Here is a 15,918-nt window from a genome sequence, read left to right on the forward strand (position 1 = left end):
TGACTGTCGTAGAGATGAGCGACACAAACAGTTGTTAGTATATGTGTATATTTCATTTGCTTTATTGAGTTATTCAGCTATTGATGTGGTTTTAATTGTAGTAAACAATTAGCACATACAGTTACCTTCATGGGATTGATACATATTTTTTATAGTGACCACCCTTATTCCCTGTTTTGTCAAAGCTAAGACATGAATTCTCATGAGAATTCATGTTTATTATTATTTTTATTAGAGATTTCAGGAAAATTCAAAGTGATGCGGTGGGAAATACTGATAAAAAACAGACGTGCAATGACTGCATATACTTAAAACCCATAGTTAAATAAAAAGTGGTAACAACATATCACGTTTTGAAACTGAGATAAAATACATGGACAAATCAGATAGTGATGTATCTCTATATTAGTTCATCCCAAAAATGGTAGATGGGGTTGAATTCTTCCACACCATACTTAACTAACCACACCTTTATGGATCTTGGTTTGTGCATTGCGGCAGTCACGCTGGGACAGAAAAAGAGCCTCCCAAAACTGGTCCCATAAAGTTAAAACATTTGTATTCATCTGAAAACCTCAATTTCTGGCCTGATGGCCATTAAATACAGGTTTTACAGGCCTTCTTCCCTGTATACAGATTTCTTGGCACACCAAGGATCTTTTTCTTGCAAAGAAATTGTATCCTTAAATGGAATAAGTATTAGTTTACTGTCTGTTTCTTGAAGTGATGAAGTCCTCCACATCTTGTCGTCTGAAGGCGAGATTCCAGATGTGAGTAAATGCATGGTTTACTTATTTTACAAATAATTCGATTACGGTTTCATAAAAATTTAACACACCATGTGAACTGGTAAACAGGTGCCTCTGGAGGTAGCGATCAGTCACTCACAAATCACACAAAGGACACAGACTTTTTAACATGGTGCATGCCACTTTATTCAAGAGTTGGTCAATAAACTGTCATAGTAGCAATGGCTCTTAAAGACTTCTGTACAGTATTGATTGGGTTCGATTTTATAGGGTACACTTGCAGTAAATGTTCACAAGGATTATAAAATATACCAAACACAGCAACATCATTCAGAGCATTCAGCAGGACAAGCCTTTTTTCAAAGTGGCGATGCAGACAGTGGTATATAATGCCCAGTAAATATACAGAGCAGACATTGTACTTTTAACCTATGTACCCTCCCCTCCGCTGTTCGAACTGTAAGGCAATATATGTTTTGATTGCAATGTAGTACGGCTTTTCAAAGAGAACAGGGATCAACAAAATTTACAACATTAAATTAAATTCAACAAAAAAAGCATGTGTAACAAACAAACCAAAATGTGTGTGTGTGTAAGAGTCTTGTACGACATGAACATTTTTTTGCAGCATCTAGCTCAAAACGATGGCAACAAAGCAGCGGAAGATGCGTTTAAATACCTAACTGAAGAAGAAGACGAAGGCTGTGAAAACAGAGAAACACAAGAGCGGGTGGCTGTGAGAGGCGACAGTCGGGTATGGTCTCCCGGTGGAAATGGGTTATGGTGAATGCAGCCCCATTAGCCTTCTACCTTTGCCTTCTACCCCATGCGTCACTCCAGCTTAAGCAGCTCCACATCAAAAATAAGGGTTGCGTTTGGTGGGATGACTCCGGGGTGGCCTGTTGTTCCATAAGCCATATCTGGTGTGCAGGTGATTTTAGCCCTCTGGCCCAGGCTCATCTGCAGCACAGGAGAAGAGGGGGGGAGGGGACAGCAGAACACACTGAGTATTGATGTGCATTTTCTTGTACTTTACGCCTACGCCCGAAAAGTCCCTTGTCACAGAACACAAAACACTTTTTGACTTGTAAATTAATACCCTATTCAAGTGTCCCAGTAAACAATAACAGTGTGACAGTTGGCAGGCAAACATAATACCAGGAACCTGAAACACAAGCAGATATTCGGAACTCAGGGCTTTTGTTTGCGTACTTTACCAAGAGGCCCGACCACAAGTAAAATATGAGATACTGCATAGTTTATTCTCCTTTCATAACAGATCTTGGTTTCTACTGTAAATGAGCACTTTCAAGCGGACAGCAATCAAGTCAGCTACTCAGCATTACATACACAACTGCAGAAAATAAGTAACCACAGAATCATCACGTAATATTTCACCCGGAGAGACATAAAAGTAAATTTTGGGGGTTTACCATCCTCCTCTTGCTCGTGCTTTTCCTCGGCACTGACATTTTCACCCAGTGAACAGAAGGTGACTCATAGCTATTTGATTTACGATTCAAGATCTGCAGTGCTTTCAGACAGTGAGCAGATTTACCCCCCTGCCCCCAACAACAGCAACAACAATGGTGTTCTCTAACTGAATCAGTGGCAGCAGGGTACAGTGCATCTACGTCTCCCTGTACATGTCAGACTGCTGTTGCTGTTGATGCTGTGACTCCATTTGTCCTCATCTGTTTTCTCTAATTGAAAGCTCTGTAACTTGTAAATACCTCCACTGTTGTTTATCTCTGTGTATTTTCTGTGGCTGCCATTATCATACAAGAGCTGAAGGAAGGAATTTGATAACGCTGAATCAATCTGAACTCCAATAGCTACAGTAGAATCTGTTTTACAGCCTCCCTCTCATTGTTGCTGACCACTGCAGTACATCTAAGCACAATTTAAAAAAAAACAAACTGCAGTGGTGCACCTGTTCACTGTATGAGAGCACCTTCAGAATAGCAACTACCTGGTAGGTATGATCGATTAAAACCTGGCAGTATAAATGGATACTTAGAACATGGAATGCATAACGCGCTGCTTAATACCAAAAGACAAAACAAGCAGGGCCTCAACCTTCCTCTCTTACCTGTGCTACTCCTTCTTCCCAGCCTTTAATGACCTCGTTATGTCCAATCTTGAACTTGAAGGGCTTGTTCCTGTCTCGAGAGGAGTCGAACTTTTTCCCGTTCTGCAACATACCTGCCAAAGAAACATATGAAAACAAAATTTAGAGGCAAAATAAAGACAAAACTCAAAAGTGCATGGGCATAGTTAGCTACTGCAATAACCAGGAATGTTTCTGGTGGGACTTCTTGGGTCTGTTTCAACTACTCAAATGAACAGAGGAAATTTGAATCAGGAAGCACTGGCCTGGTTTAGTGGATTATTTTTAAAGTTAACTAGGCCATTGCTTAACTATATGTAGACCACAGCGAGCGAAAGGGGTAACAAAGGCAAAGCGGTGCGAGACTCAGCTCCTTCAGAACAATGACTGACCATTCAGGCATGACGGGGCTGTTGTTGCTGTGGCGGTTAAACTACTAAAGGCATGAAAACACTAAGTCATTTCATTAGTCACAATCTCAATCTCTGTTCTTCTACTTTGATAAGTCGTGAACTTTGGGAACCTTTGGCAGCCAGAAAAAAGCAACAGCAGTAAGGTCTTTAATGGTGTTTGTTATTTTCTCTGCACAGTCTATTGTCGTGGAACAGGAAACCTGTAACTGCAAACAAAGTTCAAATAACTGAGCTTAGAGATTCAGAGATTATACGATATAATGCAATGCCGTGCATTACCATTCAATATAATAATGTGTTTTATTTCAAGTAATTAGCATATGTAATCTAAGATTTTGTCCTCCATCCTCTAGAAATACAGATTAAAAGGTTTTGTTTTTACATAAATAAATTAAATAATAAAAAATAATAATAATTCGCTATCACTTTGGAGGTTGTTCTGGTACATTATTTTATCTCTAGCCATAGTGTGAATACTTGGCATTTAAAGCTGGTGTTAGCTGAAGTTTAGTTACAGTGTCTTGCTCATCCAGTCATGAAAGTTGGTACTGTACTCCTTCTCCACTTTCATTCCCCCACTAAACTTAGAAGGTCCATCATTTCCAAGAAGTCCAGTAGCCCAGATATGAGCGGGCTGGGCCAGGTCCAGCTGCGGAGTCATCAGGTTCACACACCCTGGTGAATACCACCTGCTGCAGGGCATTCGAGTAGCAGAAACACAAAACCTTCTTGCAGAAAAGTCGTTTGAGTTTCTAGCAGCAGATGGCTGCACACTGAAGAAAAACACTGACACAGAAAATGCATTTCAGCTAAACTGCTGAACAATTAATTCAATGCATACTCCTGCACTGCTGTAACAGACACGCTTACAGCCAGTCGTTGAACAGGTGTTGTCCGGCTGTGAGGCGGCACAGTGGAGCAGTGGTTGGCACTGTCCCCAGTAAGCAGGTTGGGGCTCTCTCTGTGCAGTTTGCATGTCCTCCCTAAGCCTATGTGGGTTTCCTCTGTGTGCTTTGGTTTCCCCCCACATATCACAAACCTGTTTGTTAGATTAATCGGAGATTACCTGTCTATCTCAGCCATGTGATAGAGCATTCAGGATGAACCCCAATTTATTGCCCTGCATCTGTTGTAACTGGTTTCAGTTCACTCCAAACTCAAAGATGGAAAAACAATCAAAATAAAAAATACTGGTGGCTGCCAGTGCTACCCCTCAGCTTCCTAGTGGGTATCAATTTGTTTGGTAGTGTATATATAGTATGGTATCAATTTCAAAATCGTACGTCACCTTTTCTCAACTCCTCGCATTCACAAGATTTTCAGAAAACTTGACCTCTGACCTGGAGGTTGAGGTCACTGAGATTTGAAGTCATCTGATATTTATAGTAGATGCAACCACGCTATCAAAATCCTGCAATGCCTCTGTGAGAGAAATAACACACCCGACCACATATTTCACTCTTTACACACTTCTTTATTCCGGATGTCGCTTCTTAGACACGACCGCAGCTTTTTAGCTGACAGCCACACACAACAACAACAAACCCCAACCTCAGGTCCCGGCACGTTTAATATAGGGGAGGCGTGATGAGCTGATCAAGCTCAGGTGTGTCAGCCTCCCCCGCAGCCGTGCCACGAACCACGCCCTGCCACAGCCTCATTCTTGAGTTATCCCAGTCACAAGATTTTAAGAAAACTTAACCTCTGACCTTTGCTCCGAGGTCGAGGTCACTGAGATTTGACCTTCCCTGAAATTTTTATTAGATGCACCAATGTTATAAATTCCAAACTCCTGCACTGACTCATTCTCAAGTTATCGCACTGACAAACTTGTGTGTTCACGCCGCCCACCCACCCAGTGGGGCGACGACAATACCCCACCGTGTTTTTAAGGCTGAGGTGTAAAAAATGGATGGACTGTGACACAACAGAATGCAGACACTACAAACACACTCATGCTCAGTGTGTCCTTCCTGGCCGGGATAACCAGGAGGTTCATGGAGGGCAACAAGTGGAGAGCTTCAACCAAATGGAGGGCCATCCCAATGGGAAGTGGGCTAGCCTCTGGTGCTTTAATTATTTATTTATTTAATTGCTTTATTTTCTTCTGATTAGACCCCCCCCCCCCCTTTATAAACTGAAAATTTACAAAAACAAGGCAGAGGCTCAATCAATACACATCTTCATGATATCATCAATATATCAGTCGGGCTCCAGTCTGGACACAGATAGCTCATTTCACACAGGCAGCTAGGTGTCTGCCCCTGCCAGACCACACCCTTCACCAGGGGAGGCCAGCATGGAACTAGGCTAAACGAGGACCAGGCCATGGACTATGAATTGCAACACACTGGACCCTGTGTTAATATTCTATAATAATCTGTTTGCTGGAGAACACAGAGATAGCCATAGCAAAATCCCGAACTGCTAACTAAACCACACTTGTATCACTGCTCCATTATCACTCTTTGTACAGCAGAGCATGGGTGAGGTCTTTGCAAAAATAAAGCCAAGCCTGTCCCTTCCTGAGGTTGGCTCCTAGGCTCTCTCTCCTTGTGAGAAGCTTACACTTGTTAGTGGCTAGCTATCGCTGTAAAAAGCCATTGCACACAGGGGTGGGGCTATTTTTACTTTGTTTACTGTATCCTGTCTTGCCCCTGTCTAGGATGGATGCCAGCACAGCAAGCCCCTTGGCTCAAATGTGGATGAAATGAGATGTGTGTAAAGCTATCTGAGTATGTGACTTACATGTCTGCTGTGTTTCACACCTGCGGGCACAGACATCTTAATAACAAGAGTCTTCATCATTCTTCATTTCTATAGCCAAGCAACTGGGATAGGGCATATGAGTAATTACAAGTAAAGCTGACACTGGAGCCTGAAAGTAATCCTCAACCATGACTTAAAAGTTACTCTAATGCTATCATTAAGTGCAAAAAGAGCTTTTTTCTAAGTAGATATGGAGTGTCCTAGATCTTTAGTGGAGCCTAGTAGTTCACTTGATAAATAATAATGTGCTCTAATATCACTTTTCATACTCCTATCCTCCAGTCTTGCCTGCCAGGTAGGTACTGCATAGATATTCGATCCATGTTCATAACACAAGTTGCAAAAAGCCTGTGAAGCACTCAGACAACCCAATAGTCAATGATTTTCAGCAGAAGCTTTTCTACTAATCTTGAGCTGGACATCAGCCTCCCATTGTTTGCTCAACTCTATGAACAACCACTCTCCCATGGAGGAAGACTTTGGCATCTCCTGACACACAGCTTGATCTATTTCTGGGTCAAACACGTAGAACCACGAGGTCTCAGTTTCTGTCTGTTTTATGCTAAAGTCTGGAGGACAAACATGGTAAGGTATGATGTCCACATTTAGGAATGACATCATATGCAGCACGAGCTTCCGCAACACATGCTTCATGTCAAAAGAGGCTACAATGCCATTCATCTTCGTAGGCTAGCGCCATACTTCATCAACCTTAAAACCTCACGGGCCACTTTTGTTGTCTCATATTGACTGACATCAGATCTGCTTTCATTTTCCTCTTGCAGCAAAATGAGCTTCAGACTGCAGGACTGCAGAGCCGCCACTCTGTAAGCAGAATTGCAGTCAGCCATGAGAGAAACAAGAATGCAAGACAGGATAAATTATTGGAGGCCTGAACCATCACCGTCCTTGTTGGAATGACCACTCTGCTAATTTGGGTGGCTACAACTTTCACCAGAGTGAGAGGAGGGTCGCTCGCATATCTGAGCGTCTGTGTGCTTCTGGCATGTGTGCATCTGCATATTCGAAATCCCAGAGGTGAAAGTGAGAGTCAAAAATTGCACAGCATTAAGAGAATGCGTGAGAAAGCCTCTCCAGCAGAGTGGTTTCATATCCCAATATGTATTGGGAAATCACTCTCTCTCCTTACTCTTACTGTTTGCCTTTGCTATCTGGAAAACACCAGGGAAGGGTGGAGTGGGGTGGAGTGGAGTGGAGTGGAGGGTAGAGTCTGTGTTTCTGCACCGAGAGCCAGCTGGATGACTTGAGCAGGCTTATGTTACAAATCCACACCAACCTGTATTACCAACATTATCTCTTTTTCAGAGTGTCAGCTAATCTTGTCGTGTAGATTTTAATTAAAACACTTGTCCTATGGGGCACTGAAACTGTGAAGTATAATCTTAAAACTTCCCTGCCTCAGTTTCTTACAAATCCCTTGATAACTACCTGAAACTAGTTGAACCGATGTATCAAATTTAACTAGGTTAACATAATAACAGTTCAGCAAGGAATTAAAAAAAAACCCTCCTCCCTCACTGTAGGATCGGAGACTTGTTTATGAGTCCATAAAAACCTTGATGTGAGGAACATGTTATATCAGTTTTGCAGATTACAATACAAATACTCCCAGATTATCTACATAAACCACATTCTTAGCCAATTCCATGTGTTCAACACCAAGTTCAGCTCTACCCTTAAACATATTTTGCAAATGCACTTCCTGCATTTATACAAAACCGTATTTATAGCTCTTTTGGTGTTTGTTTATTGAAGCCTCAGTTTGGCTTAACACCATATTTTTGCTTTTTTTTTTTTTCGAAAAAGCATGTGCATCTTTTGAGTAAGTTACCATAAATCGAAACAGAAAGACAAACAAAAGATGGGGAGTACCTAAATGAAATAGTCAATCACCAGCTCCTACAGTCCATGTGTCAAAGTATCCTTGGGCAAAATACAGAACTCCACATTTCCCCCTGATGCATTCATGGGAGCGTGAACGTTGCAGTAAAGTGGTTAGGTATGGATAAAAGCAATGGATGTATATGTGATTGGGAGAATGAGATTTGTAATAGAAAGTGCTTTGAGTGCTCAAATTGAGTAGAGAGGCACCATGTAATTCCCAGTTGATTTAGCATTTGTAGATTTTGCAGACTGGATTCTGTAGCAACTTTTGTCCCTCTTATAAATAAAAAAATGCAACAGGTAACAACACAGAGAAAGGAAATAAAGCAGAAAAAGGAAAAGCTTTTTTATATGTGCAATCCAGCACAGGTGGTGCGGTCTTGATGGAGTTTAAAACTTAAAGGGGACCTATTGTGCTCATTTTCATCCCCTATGTTTAATTCTTGCTCACAGCTAGAGAAGATCTGCATTATTTGCAGATCTAAATTATTTTTACTTTAAGATTAGAAATACTTTATTTGTCCTAGTATTGAGAAGCTCTTTATATAATCCTGGGTTTTGATGCATTACCTAAACGTCAACAACCTCACCAGAACACAAAGTTTAGACACCTTTAAATTCCAAAATTCTGATGCACGAATCGTCCAGTGAGGGACCAGAACTAGGCAAATTCTACCATTCTTGGCATGGACATGACACTGGCCGCTCAGCCTCCAGTGTGTCCGATTACGAGTTTCACACACAGAACAGTGCAACAGGACCAGGCAAATAAATTAATTTTTAAGTTCACAGGGATTACCTGCACATACCAAATAACGAGCCCACTATTTGAAAATTTGCCCATGTTTAATACTGGCATTCAATATTGTAACAATATATCCATCCACCCATGTTCATAACTGCTTATTCAACAGTAGAGGGGAGCAGACACACCAACTGTCAATCAAACCCTTACTCTAGCATGCTATGTGGCACATCTCAAGAGCCTAGCTTCACAATTTGAGACGTATAAATTAAGATTACATTCACCTGACATATGAAGGATCCCCAGTTCCAGACACAAACCCAGCCTCGAGGGGTCACCAGCTAGTCTACTTGCAGGGCCAGACTGAAGCAGATATATGGAAGGGTTGCTTAAGCAAGGGTATCCAGTGTAAGGTCTGTGTCACATCAAACATGCAGATCCATCCACTAGGCGACTCAATGGAAATAAGGCAGCAGCCAAAAAATGTGATACCTGAAATTAGGCTTAAAGACAAATCCAACTTTCCCCAGAAGAGTTCACAGCACAACATCCTAGTATAGGGTACAGTACAGGGCATAGTTGTTGTGGATCGTTTTGTCTCTAATGACACACACACACACACACTAGTCAAACAAAGCTGCAATTTTCACATAAAGTTAAACACTATGCATGGGTCAATCAAGATATACAGCCAGTATTATAATAGATTAGGAAAATCATATTAACCCATTTCAAATGATGAAAATGAAGTCCCAAAGCTACAAGATGGAACTACATGGACGTGTACGTTCAATAAAAATAAACAAATACTTACAAACTCGAACCAAACCTCTTTACTACACAGACCATAACCAGAGTGTGTACAATTGCATTTATAACCACATAATAACCACGTGATACTCAGACAGTCAACAGACGAGATGCCAGCGAGGTTTATTTACTTTCTGTCTGACCTAGTTGTGTGGTCTGCTAACCCGAGGCCATAGAGCAACCCAAATTCATTTCCCAAAAGTCTCAGCGTCTTACTGTCCCACCTAAAAACTTGGCAATCTGACAAGACACAAACAGGAAAAACAGGGCATGCCCATTTGAATGAATATGTGCACGTCAGCACACCCTAAAACAAGAAAAAAATCAGTATTTTCTGGTTCTGTCGGCAACTTGCAAGTGTAACCAACGCTCAGTTACACAATGTTATGAGCATTTTGCATATTTTGAAAGCTTGGTGTGTTGTGCACATATTTCCCCTATCGACTCAAAGACAGAAAAAAATGCAGAGAAAAGGGGGAGAGAGAAAGGAAGTTACCTATGTAATGAACAACACATGTTTGGCCTTTTTTTGGAAATGTTCTTCCTGTTAATGAAAGAGAGAAAAAACAAGTGTTAGTGTGTGTTTGTATACTCTGAGGTTGGCAGGTTAATCTTGTAATTAGCCTGGCAGTCTCATTAGCAAATGCAAGGTTCAGTCTGGTGGGGTGCTGATGTCAGTACTGTTGCACCCTCTTTACACATTTACACTATCGGACATACTAAAGTGAGCTATGCATCTGTCATCCTCATGCTGTAACTTTAGCCTGCAGGCATTTTTTTTCCTACATAGTAATAGAAATAGTAGAGTAATTAGCTATCAGATGCACTTTAATTTACCAGTGCCTATAAGGACACTGCAGGTCTGCCTTACCCAGCCCTAGGTTTGGTCTTTCACTCTTGAGCTGACTGACTGCTTACACATGAGTAACTCTTCAAATGTTTCCCTATGTGCCGATTATTTTGAAAGCTAATGCTCAATTTTAAAACACTGGACGGAGTTTGACTTCACAGGATGGAGAGTTCTAGAAAGATGCCGTGCAGGCGTCAGTGATTTTTAACCGTAAAAGAAAAAAACTAAACTAAAATCAAAACAGGGTAAAGCCGCAGAATACTACCGTTAATTGCTAACTATTTACTGGATATATTCCCTCGCGTCGCACACAGCTTAATATTAATCTTAACAAAAAATTGTCAATATTTAACAAAATGTGAATGAAATTCTGGGGAACTACCGTGCCCCGACAACACCAGCACCACCAACCCTCATCAAAGCACACATAGGCGAATAAATCCGCTTACCATCACCGGGAGATATTGTCTCGACCTCCACACCCATGGTTGTGCTACTTCAAAGATTAGCTATAAAGCATACAGCCAACAAAGCTTTTTTTCTTAGAGCCAGTTCTACCCTTTTGCAGCTACAAGTCGGGCTTTAGCGATAGAAACCAGGCATTCACCCACCCGCCGTAGCTACAGCCAGCCGTGAGACAGCCAAGATATTTTCCACTTCGCAGGGAGACAGCGTAGAGATCTACAACCCCTACGTACGTCGTCTTCAGCCCTGCAGACCCCTGGAGGTGAGATAAAGCTCGAGTGTCTAATGTCAGTTGAATTTTCATTTTCTGGTTTGTCATAGTCTTTATTAAGTTTATCAAGTCCCTCTAAATAAACCAATTTTTTTTTTTAGTAATTCGGGCTATATAAAACTAAAGCGCTTGTAAAAGATTGAACTACATGTCCCACAATGCACCGGAACTGTCGAGTAGTTTTGCTTCCGTGTCATTTACTAAGAAACGTTGGAGACGATTTTTAACCAGCAAAACGTGAGTTTGCTGACATGAGAGTTAATGTTCACTGCTTTATACGAGCTCCTTGGAACATGATTTTAGTTTTTTAAGGTATGCTAAGCTTTAAAACTCATGTTTGTGTCTAATTTTCATTAATTATCTGTTTGCGCGATATATTTTTTTAAAGGGAAGCAGCAAGTTAATCTTGCTAGTGATTTCCAGTGTTTATTAATTGAATTAATGAGCATTTCTCCTTTTCGTGGTTTGTGACTACACGTTTTAAGTGGATGTGCAGTAATCAATCCACAAAGTAAATTTGTTTTCTGAAAAATCTGATTGTGTTTAATGTGCTCCAGTGTTAAAATGGTGTTTCAATTTTAAGTCTGTTACAGTTTTCTCTTATGCTGTTTACGTGTATTTGAAGACTTAATGTACGTTTTGTAATCATGTCAGTTTCTACGAGTCTAAAAAGACAAATACTTTAATGAGACACTCTTATTCAACACATACTAATGTTAATACCCTTAGGTCCTAAAGGGCCTGTGTGTTGTTAAGGTCATCAGGCGTAAGCAGCTATAGGTGTTCGTCACCACTGCCTCAGGCACAGGAGGATTAAAGCATGTACTTGGAAGGAGACACAAGAGAGGCTTTTGCTATTCTTAATCTGCATAGGTAGCAATAGCCACTCGTCGTCAAGACCCATTTAGAAGAGGTACAGGACTCTATTATCAATGTTAACGCTGTGACTCTTTTGTTTTCTTTTTCTTTTTCTCTTTGGATAAGCTTCTTCATACCTACCAGGATGGATCTTGGTAAGGCAAAGCTGCTCAGGACAGGTCTCAACACACTGCACCAAGCCATCCACCCTGTGCACGGCATCGCTTGGACAGATGGCAAGCAAGTCTGCCTAACATCTCTCTACTTTATCAACGGCGACGTGAAGTTTGGTGACACAAACGTCATCGGGCAGTTTGAGCATGTCTTCGGACTCTTCTGGGGCCCCCTGTGCTGCTCTGATTCTCCCGCCTTGCTGGCTGTGCAGCACAAGAAGCATGTCACCGTGTGGCAACTGCAGCTCAGCGCTCTCGAACAGAACAAGCTGCTGTGCACGCAGACCTGTGAGATGAGCGAGCCTTTCCCCTTGCTTTCACAAGGCTGCGTTTGGCACCCTAAACTGGACATTCTTGCTGTGCTGACTAAGAGAGACACCTCCGTGCTGTTTTCTGTCAGGGTGGACAACAGGAGAATCAAAGCAGATATCAAAGGTAGTGGACTCATCCACTGTGCATGCTGGACTAAGGATGGCACACGCCTGGTGGTGGCTATAGGCAGTGCCCTTCACTCCTACATCTGGAATGACATCCAAAAGAGTCTGTTGGCCTGTTCCTTCTGTCCCATCTTTGACGTGGGAGGCTATATCTGTGCCATTGAGGCCACCGGGGAAGCCCAAGTAGCTGTGGCTACTGAGCTGCCGCTGGATAAATTATGTGGGTTAAATGCTGGCATAGCATTCGACTTGCCAACAGAGACAGAGGCCCTGCACAGCCATGGCTCTCACATGTCAGATGATGACAGCCTTCTGGAATCGAGGAGAAGATCCTTCGAATCGGAAAGGTCCTACATCCCTAGCTCAGGTCCTCTTGATCTTACCCATCTTTTGGCGAGACACCGTCGCTCTGACCCCAGCCCCCTTATCCACTTGCGTCGCAGGGACACAGTGACAGGCTCTGGGCAGGACTCCTCGCACCTCATTCTGGTTACCTATGAGCGAAAGGTCACCACCACTCGTAAAGTCAGCATTCCAGGGATTTTGGTCCCAGACATTGTGGCTTTTGATCCCCATTGTTCCACAGTTGCTGTTGCATCAAACACATGCAACATGGTTCTTGTGTACTGCATCACAGCCTCCACGATGCCAAACATACAGCAGATCTCTCTGCAGCAGAACGAGAGACCCAAAGGAGTCTGTTTCCTCAGCGATAAGATTTTACTGTTGATGGTGGGTCGACAGAAGTCCAACGACCCCGCTTTCCTCCCATCTGCTAACACTGACAAATATATTCTTCATCTCATAGCCAAAGAGTTGATCTACGATGGAGAGTCGCCTATGTCTTCTATCATACCATCCCCCTCTGCTCAGAGCCATGAGTCCACCTCTAATTTCTGCACAGGGATTAGGAGGCACTCAGAGCACCTGTCAAAGGATGACAGAGAGCGCCCAGGGATAAAAGACTTGATACTGCCTGGAAGGGGGGTTGTTTGCTCACCGGGGAACAGACGAAGATTGGTCGAGGAGGTGAGGAGCAGCGAGCACAGCCCCATCACCAGCTCTGTGGACTTATCAGACAGAGCCCCGTCCAGTGCCTCTTCAGTTACAGTGGAAAACTTTGACATGGACCACGTCAGCCGCATGGCCAGCTTGGCGGTGGCCGGACAGGTCAGCAGAGATTCCAGCCGAGCCAGTTCTCCTCGCTTCGAACCGTCTGACAAGATCCACACAGAGCCGACGCTGCCTATGCCCGAAAAGACTCCTGGCAAGGCCAAGGAGCGCGCGCTGGAGCAGCTCGTTCACAACATGGAAAGACTTTTTACGCGCTTTGCAGAAGTGCAGCAGTGCCTGACAGAAATCCGAGATTACACTCAGAATGGCAAAAAGGCCCCAAGTGTCTACCCTAATGCCAGCGAACCCCCGTATGTCAATGTCACATGCCAGGTACAGTTTTACGTGTTATGTTTGATTGCCTGTTATAAATATATCATATATCATCTACACTGTTTGTATTGTTCAGTGCAGGAATAATAATCTTGCTACAGACACTAAGACAAGACAGCTAAAGAACTTAAAATCAATTCAATGTGACATGAGCACACACATTTAAAGTACGCTGTTTAATTAACATCTGTTAAATAAGAATATTGCATTTTTTAACATATCATAATAGCCGCCAGCATGTCTCTTTCAATTGCCTTTCTTTGTGCTCACGCAGAAGCAGTTGTCAGAAAATGTTTTCATTGACGAGCGGAGGCCGGTGCTGCTGTGTGACGGGAAGCTGTGTCTACGTGCACTTCAAGACCTCTTCAACCTTACCATTGTGGAGATGATGTATGGTATGTTCACAAAATTAGATTTGGCATCAGTAGGTCAACAGAAACAAAGTATAGCAAATAGCACGTCCTCTGCTACTTGTTTTCTGTCGTTTGTGCGTTTTAAGTGGCATTTTCCTTAATGTAAAGCCGTACCTAAGCTGCCTTTGAGTAAAAGCCTCATCTGTTGTTTTTCATGTGCGATTAACCGTGTTGTGACACAGGGTGTAAAGGGTTAATTAACTAAAATCACTCTGAGGAAACTTCTTCTGGTCCTCAAGTGGGGTCAGCTGCAAGTCATTGACTAAATGTTCAGATCGGTTTGCTCTTACTGGCTTTATTCACCATGAAGGCATCCCCCTCGGATTGCTCTGTACTTTATAAGAAACTTATTTATTGCAGTCAGTTGTAGTTTCAGGCAACTTGTGGTGGCATTGTTCTTCCGATAGCGTTCGTGAGCTATAATTGGAAGTGATTAAAAGCCTAGTTCAGATTATAAGGTCTTAAACAAAAGCAGCTTACTACCATTTAATGTGCATAGTGTTTTGTTGCTGCTGTAGCAAAGACTGGCGTTCCTAAACTGAGACCACCAAAATGTAGGTCGCACAAACTACAGTTTCCAAGCTACGCTGACATTTAGAAAACCATGCTAAGTCAAAAAGTCCTAATTGTCGTTTTGTTTTTGTTTTTTTCCAGGACCGTTGTGGGTTGTTCTTGTGGCAGATGCAGATGGCTTTGTGCCTCTGACATTTAAGCCCAAGGAGGAGCTCACGGTGCGAAACGGGAAGCGGAAATCAACTCTGCGGACTCCCGTGAGTCCAGAGAACTCTTGCCCATCCAGTCCAGCCCCCAGCCAAAGCCCAAACACAACCACAGAGGCCTCCGTGTAGCCACTCCTAACGCACAGTTCAATATATGGACTCACAAAACAATGTCCCTCTGTTACCATGATGTATTTGACTGTCACTTCCAGAGTGATGAAATGGACCACAGCTGTATGACAGAATTACTCTTGTGTGTGTTGAAATGACAGCCGTTTGATAAGAGATGCTCATTGCACTCCATGCATTGTTTACATTTTCTTCTTTTTAAAAAAAATAAACCTGTGCAGTTCGTGTTTTTGCTGAAGCAGGACGTGCTGATTAGTCCGGCAGCAGTTCTGAGTACGTTTTAGATGTGTTTGGGACGTGTTTCTGATTGTTCTGATGTCTTCTTATATGAACAAATGGAGGCTAATGGTCTTTTCTTGAAGCAGAAGTAGATGTATGAAATTCAGGTTTTACACTTAAAATGTCAAGTTTAGCACTTTACCACCTCAAATGTTCTGTCTGACCTCGTATTACATCCCCCTGGAATTTTAACACGTTCAGGAAAACCCACGTGACCACTAGAGGGGGCAACAGTCAACAGTAACTTTTCTCTCATGGTGATACCCTGCTGTTAGGACCGCTGTGGTTTGTTTTGAAAGTCCAAAGAAAGGAATGTTTGGGGAGCTTTCTGAAAATTAAATTTGTATATGTAGTGCTTCTTCGTGTGTTATTTTCCA

General features: G+C 42.5%; 2 protein-coding genes across 6 annotated transcripts; one reads left to right on the forward strand and one right to left on the reverse strand.

Annotated features, from left to right (window-relative positions):
- Window positions 1–910: 910 nt before the first annotated feature.
- Window positions 911–11,095, reverse strand: fkbp1b (FKBP prolyl isomerase 1B). 3 transcript variants are annotated; one of them, XM_031755122.2, is made up of 4 exons: window positions 10,801–11,005; window positions 9,998–10,045; window positions 2,842–2,954; window positions 911–1,709 (listed from the first exon to the last, which is right to left on the reverse strand). In XM_031755122.2, the coding sequence occupies exons 1-4, from the start codon at window positions 10,835–10,837 to the stop codon at window positions 1,581–1,583; spliced, it is 327 nt and encodes a 108-aa protein (XP_031610982.1). In that variant the 5' UTR covers window positions 10,838–11,005; the 3' UTR covers window positions 911–1,580. The 3 variants fall into 3 exon arrangements, with proteins under 3 accessions (XP_031610982.1, XP_031610985.1, XP_031610983.1); XM_031755125.2 differs by lacking the exon at window positions 9,998–10,045 and having other exon boundaries at window positions 10,963–11,095; XM_031755123.2 differs by lacking the exon at window positions 9,998–10,045 and having other exon boundaries at window positions 10,801–11,014.
- Window positions 11,018–15,902, forward strand: LOC116332243 (WD repeat and coiled coil containing). 3 transcript variants are annotated; one of them, XM_031755121.2, is made up of 4 exons: window positions 11,018–11,078; window positions 12,072–14,001; window positions 14,276–14,396; window positions 15,069–15,902. In XM_031755121.2, the coding sequence occupies exons 2-4, from the start codon at window positions 12,091–12,093 to the stop codon at window positions 15,260–15,262; spliced, it is 2,226 nt and encodes a 741-aa protein (XP_031610981.1). In that variant the 5' UTR covers window positions 11,018–11,078; window positions 12,072–12,090; the 3' UTR covers window positions 15,263–15,902. The 3 variants fall into 3 exon arrangements, with proteins under 3 accessions (XP_031610981.1, XP_031610980.2, XP_031610979.1); XM_031755120.2 differs by lacking the exon at window positions 11,018–11,078 and adding an exon at window positions 11,203–11,324; XM_031755119.2 differs by lacking the exon at window positions 11,018–11,078 and adding an exon at window positions 11,264–11,399.
- The last annotated feature ends 16 nt before the right edge of the window (window positions 15,903–15,918 follow it).

The sequence above is a fragment of the Oreochromis aureus genome, linkage group 15 (assembly GCF_013358895.1).
Source record: "Oreochromis aureus strain Israel breed Guangdong linkage group 15, ZZ_aureus, whole genome shotgun sequence".
NCBI classification, from domain to species: Eukaryota; Metazoa; Chordata; class Actinopteri; order Cichliformes; family Cichlidae; genus Oreochromis; species Oreochromis aureus.

Coding starts and splice junctions, on each gene's coding strand:
- LOC116332243 (XM_031755120.2), top strand. CDS start 11,236: ATGTCCCACAATGCACCGGAACTGTCGAGTAGTTTTGCTTCCGTGTCA. Junction 11,325..12,071: donor CGATTTTTAACCAGCAAAAC/GTGAGTTTGCTG, acceptor TCTTTGGATAAG/CTTCTTCATACCTACCAGGA. Junction 14,397..15,068: donor CATTGTGGAGATGATGTATG/GTATGTTCACAA, acceptor GTTTTTTTCCAG/GACCGTTGTGGGTTGTTCTT.
- fkbp1b (XM_031755122.2), bottom strand. CDS start 10,837: ATGGGTGTGGAGGTCGAGACAATATCTCCCGGTGATG. Junction 2,955..9,997: donor ATGTGTTGTTCATTACATAG/GTAACTTCCTTT, acceptor TTTCTTTGGCAG/GTATGTTGCAGAACGGGAAA. Junction 1,710..2,841: donor GGGAAGAAGGAGTAGCACAG/GTAAGAGAGGAA, acceptor CCTGTGCTGCAG/ATGAGCCTGGGCCAGAGGGC.